The sequence below is a fragment of the Orycteropus afer genome, unplaced genomic scaffold (assembly GCF_000298275.1).
Source record: "Orycteropus afer afer isolate SDZICR_OR568_19922 unplaced genomic scaffold, OryAfe1.0 scaffold00018, whole genome shotgun sequence".
NCBI lineage: Eukaryota > Metazoa > Chordata > Mammalia > Tubulidentata > Orycteropodidae > Orycteropus > Orycteropus afer.
In genome coordinates this window covers 5,654,229-5,663,417 of record NW_006921605.1, presented here as the reverse complement: position 1 = coordinate 5,663,417, position 9,189 = coordinate 5,654,229, and the positions used below count along the sequence as shown (strand labels likewise).

The 9,189-nt window shown below is 52.6% G+C and overlaps 1 protein-coding gene across 1 annotated transcript in view; it reads left to right on the top strand.

The window, feature by feature from the left end:
• The window catches only part of MGAT5B (alpha-1,6-mannosylglycoprotein 6-beta-N-acetylglucosaminyltransferase B), a 192,130-nt gene that overhangs the window by 58,646 nt on the left and 124,295 nt on the right, over nucleotides 1-9,189 (top strand). Inside the window, exons 13-14 of the mRNA XM_007959846.1 lie at nucleotides 7,749-7,930; nucleotides 8,925-9,071. Coding sequence (XP_007958037.1) covers nucleotides 7,749-7,930; nucleotides 8,925-9,071 — 329 coding nt within the window. The remainder of the gene's footprint in view (nucleotides 1-7,748; nucleotides 7,931-8,924; nucleotides 9,072-9,189) is intronic.

Here is a 9,189-nt window from a genome sequence, read left to right as displayed (position 1 = left end):
CCAGCCACTCCTCGGAAGGAAGGTTGGGCAATCTACTTCCGTAGTGATACCGCCTCGGAAACCCAAGGAGGGGTCGCTATGAGTCGGGTCCGACTCAACAGCACATAACAACAACCACAACTGGCATGGAAGGATGCCCAGTCTAGGGCTGACCATTCACCTCCCCCACACCTTGTCCACAAACCCATTGCAATACATTCAGATGGTCACTTCATTGAGCCCTGTGACCCAGTCCTCCACCCTGCCTAGGAACAAGGGGCTCAGGTCAGTCAGCAGCGTGACCCAGCGGGGGAGGTTAGGCCGGGCTTCCTGGTGCTGTGGGGTGAGAGATGGTGAAGGAGAGAGCCTTCATGGTTAGAACCCCATCTCCAGGGCCCGGGGTCCTCAGGGAGGAGCTGCCTGGATGGGGTGCCGCCTGCTGACAGGGTCCCTAACGTGTTCTCTCCTCTTCCTCCATGCTCCCCTTGGTGATGAGGCAGCTCCAGGTATGGTGATGGTTTGCACATGCTTCCTCCCCTCCCCTTTCCAGCGGCTACGCGGTAGGAACTGTGATGGGGGCACTGAGCCAAGCTTTCTGGGGTGGGTGGGTCAAGGTTGGAAAGAGGTCCAAGAAGGGCTCTTCCCTGGGTCCCTCTGCAGCGGGAGAGGGAGGGGCTGGGAGGCCAAGTCTGGCTTGGCATGGTCAGAGGACAGCTCCTAGAGGGTGAGAGGCTGGGGTAGAATGAGTTATTACCTGAGGCAGGTGGTGCGAGGTAAGGGTTGATGATAATGATGCTGATAATGGAAAACATACGAGCACCTGGTGGCATGGTGCTTTAGCACTTGGCTGCTGACTGAAAAGTTGGTTCAAGCTGCCGCGTGGAAGACGTAGCTGTCCACTTCCATAAAGGCTGACAGCCTAGGAAACCCTGGGGGCAGTTCCACTCTGTCCTCTAGGGGCGCTGTGAGTCAGAGTGGACTCCACGGCAGTGGGTGTGGTTTGGGCTTTGCTTCTGTGAAGACTTGGAGACCCTGTGGGCAGTTCCACTCTGTCCTCTAGGGGCGCTGTGGGTCGGAATCGACTCCAGGGCAATGGGTGTGGTTTGGGCTTTGCTGCTGGAAGACTGACAGCCTTGGAGACCCTGTGGGCAGTTCCACTCTGTCCTCTAGGGGCGCTGTGGGTTGGAATCCACTCCACAGCAATGGGTGTGATCCCCTGTGAGGAACCCCTGGGCAGTGTGAACTCGCTTGGCCGCTGACCCAACACCTGGAGGTCCGGATCCAGTAGAGGTGCTCGGAAGCAAGGCCTGGCAGTCTGCTTCCAAAAACCCAGCCCCTGAAACCCTGCGGTGCACAGGCCTACTCTGACCAGAAGGGGTGGCCGTGAATCGGATTCGACTCGACATCACACTGGTTGTGTGAATATCCCTTAAATGCTGACACTGTGCTCAGCGCTCACATCTGAGAGGTATCTACACAGTATTATCATCCCCATTCCACCCACGAGGAAACCGAGGAACAGAAGGTCAAGTGCCTCGTTCGAATCCCACAGCTAATAAGTGGCAGGGCTGGGATCCCAACCCTCATCTGTCTAACTCCAGAGCCAGGGCACTTAACCCCAAATCCACGTTTCAAAGCCTTGGATAGTGACGGGGAAAGGCGCTGGAGGCAGGAATATAGGTCCAAGGCCCCTCGGAGGTCAGTGTCTCCCACAGGAGAGGACTGACAGGTGATGCAAAACAAGATGGTTCCCAAAGGAACCAACAAAGCCTTGAGCACGGGGTGCTGGGAGAGGAGGCAGAGCTGGAGAGCGAAAGGACAGACTGTCTGCTGTTTCAGAAAATAGTGAGCAACTGCTCGGAGAGGATGAGAGGTTATGAAGTCTGGGAAGAGGAGGCTTTATCTCTGGCTCAGGAATGTCTGTTGATAGCCCGGAGCAGTGCTGTTCAGCAAGGGACCTCAAAGAACCTGTTTCCAAAAAAAGAAGGCTTTGCTCTGGTGTTTGCAGCCGCAGGAAGTCAGAGGTGGCTGGATGAAGAGAAAAATGAAAGGAGCATCGTGGGACAGATTCCGAGGACCGCTGGCGGAGACAGGCAGGAGGGAGGAGCAGACGGGCCAGTCGCTGCATCCTTATGGGCGGCAGGAGCCAGGAATAGCCCAGAGCAAGGGCTGGGCGGTTTCTGTGCCAAGGAGCTCGGTCTATTCTGGTTTCCCAGAAGGAGAGCCGAGCCAAAGGCTTCTTGTTATTCGCAGCCGGCGAGTGAACCCCAACTCACCGCGACCTGCTGTGTGTCAGTACAGCTGTGCTCAGGGTTCTCAGCGGCTCACAGGACGCAGGTGGCCAGGCCTCTCTTCCAGGCGCCTCTGAATGCGAACCTCAGATGTGTTCAGCTGAGCGTGTTCCCTTTTATGCTACCTGGGCTCCAAGGCAACTAAAGGAGAAAAGTCAGGGAAAACACAAGGAAAGGGAACCATGTTGTTGGCAGTTGCCGTGGAGTCAGCTCTGGCGCGTGGCGACCCCGTGGGTGCAGACTGGAACTCTGCAGTCCTGGGGTTTCAAGGCTGAGATGTTTGGAAGTGGATAGGTCTTTCCTCCAAGGTGCTGCCTCCTCCCTAAGGTTAAACCATGGGTCAGTTATGAAGCCCACAGGGCCCTGACCAGCATTTCTAAATGAAACAGAATAGAGTGACGTGGAAATAATTTTTAAAATAATAACGACCTCATGTATGCGTTAAGGGTTTGTTTTGTGAAACAAACACATATACACACACATATATAACGTGTGTGTGTGTGTGTGTGTGTGGTTAGGTAGGAAAAAAGTCGCTGAACCCGTGTGTGCATTTGTGTGTTCTTAAATGTTTTTATTATAGCACCAAACACACAGGGAAACGCGCCACATCTCGTCAGTTTCTCCACGTACACTTCCGTGGCACTGACCGCACTCTTCAAGTTGTGCGATGACTTAGGATCTTTTTCCAAATTATCTCACCACTGGTAACATTCAGTTCATTCTGAGCAAAAACGCCCACGTCCGCCTTCCCTCTCGCCCCCGGTAATCACTGATTACGTGTGGTTCCGATATCGTCGTTGTTGTCAGGTGACATCTGGTCAGCTCCGACCAACTCATAGTGACCTGTGTACAACAGAGTGGGACGGCGTCACCCTCACAGTCCTTGCCGTGCTTGAGCCCCTAGTTCCAGCCACTGTGTCAACCCATCTTGTTGAGGGCCTGCCCCTTTTCCGCTGACCCTCCACCTACCCAGCATGATGTGCCTTCTCCAGGAAGTGGTCCCTTCTGACAACATGACCAAAATAGGTGAGACAAAGTCTGGCCATTCTCGCTTCTCAGGAGCATTCCAGCTGCACTTCTTCCAAGACAGATTTGTCCATTGTTCTGGCAGTTCATGGGACTTTCAATATTCTTTGCCAACACTGCAATTCAAAGGCATCAACTCTTCTTTGGTCTGTCTTATTCATTGTCCAGCTTTCATGTGCCTGTGAGGCGATTGGAAATACCATGGCTTGGGTTAGGTGCACCTTAGTCTCCAAAGTGACATCTTTGCTCTTCAACATGTTAAAGAGGACTTTTGCAGCAGATTTGCCCAGTGCGATATGATGGTTGATTTGTTGACTGTGACTTCCATGAGTGTTGACGGTGGATCCTAGTAAGAGGAAATCTTTGACAACTTCAGTCTTGTCCCCATTTATCATGATGTTACTTGTTGGTCCAATTGTGAGGATTTTTGTTTTCTTTACATTGAACTGTAATCCGTACTGCAGACTGTAGTCTTTGATCTTCATCAGTAAGTGCTTCAAGTCATCTTCGCTTTCAGCAAGCAAGGTTGTTGAATTCCAGAACACTTGATTGTACTCACAAGGAACCTGTACACAGACCAGGAGGCTGTCACTTAAACAGAACAAGGGGATACTGCATGGTTTAAAATCAGGAAGGCAGTGCGTCAGGGTTGCATCCTTTCACCATACTTATTCAATCTGTGTGCTGAGCGAATAATCGAGAAGCTGGATTATGTGAAGAAGAACGTGGCATCAGGATTGGAGGAAGACTCATTAACAACCTGAGATATGCAGACAACACGACTTTGCTTGTCTGTTTATGGCTGTTTTCGTGTTTTGGATATATGTCTGAGAATGGAATTGAGGGTCATTTGACTGCTAACGGAAGGTTGATGGTTCCAACCCACCCAGCAGCTTCATGGGAGAAAGACCTGGCCCTCTGCTCCCATAAAGATCACAGCCTAGAAAGCCCTCTGAGGCCCTTCTGCTCTGTTGCATGGGGTCTCCGAGTCGAAGTTGACTCAACAGCAACCACAAGTGATGGTTCTCCATTCAACTTTTTGAGGAACCACCAAACTTCCACAATGGCTGTACCAACTTGTGTGTGTGTGTGTGTGTATTTCAAAGAGCACGGTGTAGGCTGAAAGGGCATGAAGAAATCCTAGACAGTACGTAAGAAACCATTGACACTAGCTGCCCTGGGTAATGAGATCGGCTATTGGGCAACATTGGACTTCACCGTTTATGCCTTCTGTATGGTTTTATTTTTTCACTATGGGCATAATTTGCTTTTATGTTAAGTAGTCCTATTGCATTTAACAAGATTAGTGATATATTGGGCTTTAAACCTATGCTGTAACGAGGTGATTTCTCACTGGTTCCATGTTCTTTTCCTCTCCTTTCTGATCTTCTTTTGCATATTTTAAGTCCACCTCCTTTTAGCTGAGTAATTATATCTCTTTTATATTCTTTTATTGGTTACCCTGGAAATTACAACCTGCATCCCTGACTTACTAAAATCTAATAAAAATAAGTACTTTGACCTATTCTTGGATTTAAAAAACTTAAAAACACTTAATTTCACCCCCCAATTTACATACTTTGATCATATTTTAATTCTGTGTTTTAAAGGCACTCTGGTGGTGCAGTGGTTCAGGCACTCAACTGAGATACTCTTACTGTTTTCTAAGTCACTGTTGATTTAGAGAGCCACGTGTTTACCCTTTTATATTGCTCTTCATTCCTTCCGCCGTCTCTCAGACTCCACTTGGGACCCACAGCCTTAGACATAAAGAGCGCCCTCCCCCTCCCTCCCCTCCCATCCCCTCCCCTCTCCTCTGCTTCTTCATCTCCTCTTCCTCCTGATCCTTTGCGCCTGTGGGTAGCCAACGCTCCAGCCCCACTGTTGAAGACCCCCCTTTCCCACTGAACTGCCTTGTTCCACTGTCAAAAATCAGGTGCCACATGTGTGGATCTCTTTCTCTCTTCTCTGTCCTGTTGATGTGTCTGTCTGTCTGTCTTGGTACCAGTACCGCACTGTCTTGATCTTGAATCACGTAGATGAATCTGCCGACTTTGTTCTTTCTCGGAGTCCTTTTCTCTGTTCTAGGTCCCTGCGTTCCCACGGATGCTTTAGAATTAGCTTGTCCAGATCTACAGAGATGCTACTGAGATTTTTACTGGGCTTTCATTGGTTATTTTTGTATGGCACTTTGGCAAATGAATATGAAAAATGACAGAGATGATATGAGGTCAAGGGTGATGCTGTCTTCCTCCCGAGAGGATTTGTGTTTATTTTGGCTTGGTTCTAACAGCTCTAATCACTGTAATCCGGTTACAGTTATTGAGGTGACTGATCCAGCCCTGCAGGGGCTGGGCCGCTTCCGGTCCATTCCTTCTTCCAGGGTGTAGTCCCTTGGACTTGTAACCCAGCGTGCAGCACTCCCGTCAGGGCCCCCTCCTTGGCAGGCTTGAGCGGCGGTTTTTATCCCTCAGCTCTGCAAAGCTGCCAAGCGCTCACTCGCTCTCTGGGCTCAGCTTCCTCTCTGCCACCTCTGGAATCAGCAGACGCCCTGAGGGGAAAGCCGACCCCAATACTGGGCTCAACAACCTTGTTTCCCTTCTTCTCCCGTTTGTGGCCTTGCAACTTTTCTTTCTTCATTAAATTTCCGGGAGCTTTGGTGGCACAGGGTTAGGTAAGCTCTACTGCTAAGGGAGAGGTCAGTGGTTTGAACCCCCTCACAGTTCTGTGGGAGAACCCCGTGGCAGTCTGCTTCCGTGAAGATGTCCAGCCTTTGGAAACCCGATGGGGCAGTTCCCCTCTGCCCTACAGGGTATGACTCGGAATCAACTTGACGGCAGTGGGTTTGCTTCTTTGGTTGCATTTCCAGTGCCTTCAACCAGATGTGTTTTACATTTTCCCATCTTTCCTAGCTGTTCTCACTTTCAGGGTTGATGGTTAAAGCACTGGGCTGTTATCCAAAAGGTCGGCGATTCGAACCCAACAACTGCTCCTCAGGAGAAAGATGAGGCAGTCAGCTTCTGTAAAGATTGACAGCCTGGGAAACACTATGGGGGTCTCTATGAGTTGGAGTCAGCTCAATGGCAGTGATTTGGTTTGCTCTGGTTTTGAGTTAATCTACCATGAAGAGCCCCGTGGAGCACTGGTTAAACACTTGGCTGCTAGCCCAAAGGCTGGCGGTTTGAAGCCACCCAGTGGCTCTGAGGGAGAAAGACCTGGCGCGCTGCTCCCACATGATGGCAGCCCCGGGAGACCCGGCGGGACAGTCCTGCTCTGCCACACAGGCTTGCCGTGAGCTGAAGTAGACTCCCCGACACTCGACAGCAAGGCTCTGCCATTACCCAAGTGGAAGGCCTCCTTGTGAAAATACCATACAGCTCCATTTTGAAAATGTGAGTTAACAACGGAACCAGCCCTCCCTGAAAAGACCCCTCCTCTCCTCCTCCAAGACGTTGAAGCAACCTTCTTCTCTGCTTACCCCTTTCTCCCTTCTGCAAACCTCAAAAATCCCCCAGAACCAGCAGATAGCACCCCAGTGCCAGGGTAGTGTGCATCTCTGCTGAGCCCACTCATCGCCCCGCACTGGCCACAGCTCCCAGCTCAGGGCCCTGGCGTGGGGGGTCAGGCTGGGTGCCCAGATGCTGAGGTGTCACCTGCCTGCTCCGTCCCCCTTTGTCCCCTTCCCCTGAAGGCTGGTTCTGTTTCCTGGGCTTGGGCGGGAGGGGAAGCCTGAATTTTGGATTCTCATCTGGATGGGCTGAGCCTCCGCTAGTTTGGGGAGTTTTCATTCCTTGAGAATAAGTACTTGGTCTGGGCCCTGGTGTGTTCCCACCACTTAGAACAGTGCCAGGACATAGCAACAAACACGTGCAGCATGAGTGGGTGGGTGGATGGATGGATGGATGATGGATCAATGTGGACGGATGGATGTGGATGGATCGGTGGATAGGTGGATGTGGGCGGAGGTGCTAGCTTAAGAATGAATGGATCAGTGGATGGCTGGGTGGCTGGGTGGGTGGACATGAATGGATCAGTGGATGGCTGGGTGGCTGGCTGGGTGGACATGGATGGATGGACAGCTGAATGACTCAATTAATAAATGGGTGGATGGATGTGGATGGATGGACGGGTTATTTAGGCTCCGCAGAGCCCCAGAGCACCTTAGATGTCCTTGATGGAGGCCATCAGCCTTCGGGGGAAGCCAATTAGACCACACAGCTCCACTTGGATACATTTAAATGTTGGTTCCCGTAGAGTTCCTTTAGAAAGAAAACAGTTCCATGGCTAAAAATATTTCTGAAACCTCTGATCTAGTCCAACTTCTGAGGGGATGGGGGCTTGCTCACAGTCACACAGCTGCTCACAGCAGACCTAAGAGTCGACTCTGTGTCTTCTGATTTCCAGACCAGGGGAGTCTCCTCCCCCCGGCTTTGATTCCATGGTGGAGGTGAGACTCCCATCTCTTCCTCCTCTTCCAGGGAAAGGAGAAGTTCCTGAGCATCCTGAACAAGTACATGGAGATCCACGGCACTGTGTACTATGAGAGCCAACGGCCCCCCGAGGTCCCGGCCTTTGTGAAGAACCATGGCCTCCTGCCCCAGCCCGAGTTCCAGCAGCTGCTGCGCAAGGCCAAGGTGAGCAGGCCCTCCGCCATCTTCCCCGGGCTGCTGATGCTGCTGAGGCCACTCCAGTGTGCTTGCTGCGCCTGCCACCACCACCATGGCCCCACTGACTTGCATTCAGGCCCCACATGTTCTGCTCCCTTTGGCCCTGTGCCAGGCCCTCGTGGGGCTAACCAGGAGCAGAAATGAGGTGGCCACCAAAGAGGGGAGGCTTCCCAGTGAAAGGGGCAGGGTGGGGCTGGCAGAACCGAGGTACGATGGTGTGAAAGTGGAGTGGGCCGCCCATCTGCTCCCCGCTCAGTATCCCTCCAGCCCATTGGACACCTGGGTCAGGCCTAGCTTTTGGAGCCACTGAGGCAGCGGTAGGGAAGGCTGAGAGAGGTCATTGCTGGAATTTCATCAGGCCGCTAGCTCCTGACTGGCCGCCTCTGGAAGTCCCTGAGCTGTACCTCTGGAGCAGTGACTAGCCCAGTGGGCAGTCACTGTTGCTAGGCCCTGAAGTGTCAGCTGAGGCTAGAATGGCTTGAGCTATCTTCCAGTCCTACTGCTAACCTGACCCTAGCTTCTTTCCTCGGCCCCATGGATCAGAAGAAGAGGGTACCTTTGTTCAGTGAGCAATCTGAACAACATTCCAGGGAAGCCCTGGGTTCAACCCTTTAGGCACCTCCCAGGGGCCAGGCTCTGGGGCACTGCTGACACAGATGGGGGGCTGGGTGAATGCTTTCAGGGTGAGTGCGCAGAGGTCCTTTGACATCAACCATAGGGATGCGTCTGTGGCCTTTTAAACTTGACACCCTCACTCCTTTCTTATCCCCCCAGAATCCTAGCCTGCCAGAGCAGGAAGAGGCCACTGAGATCACCTAACCAGGACGCAAAGGGCAGAAGGGCCTCGCCCATGGCACATAGCTGGGCCGGCCGTCATTACCATAGCCTTGCCCAGCTCCGGGGACCCCTGGGCCGTGGTGGCCAGCCTCCCCTGGTCATTGTTCCCCTTCGACTTCTTCAGCTCTTCATAGGGTTTGGCTTCCCCTACGAAGGCCCCGCCCCCCTGGAGGCCATCGCCAATGGCTGCATCTTCCTGCAGTCCCGCTTCAGCCCGCCTCACAGCTCCCTCAACCACGAGTTCTTCCGAGGCAAGCCCACTTCCAGAGAGGTGAGTGGGAGGACCCAGCCCCGGGTGGGGAGCAGGGTCCAGAACAGCACCCCTGAGTTCCTGGAGGAAGGAGACGGAGATGAGAGATGGAGGTGGGCCCCGCCCTCAACCCGGCCCC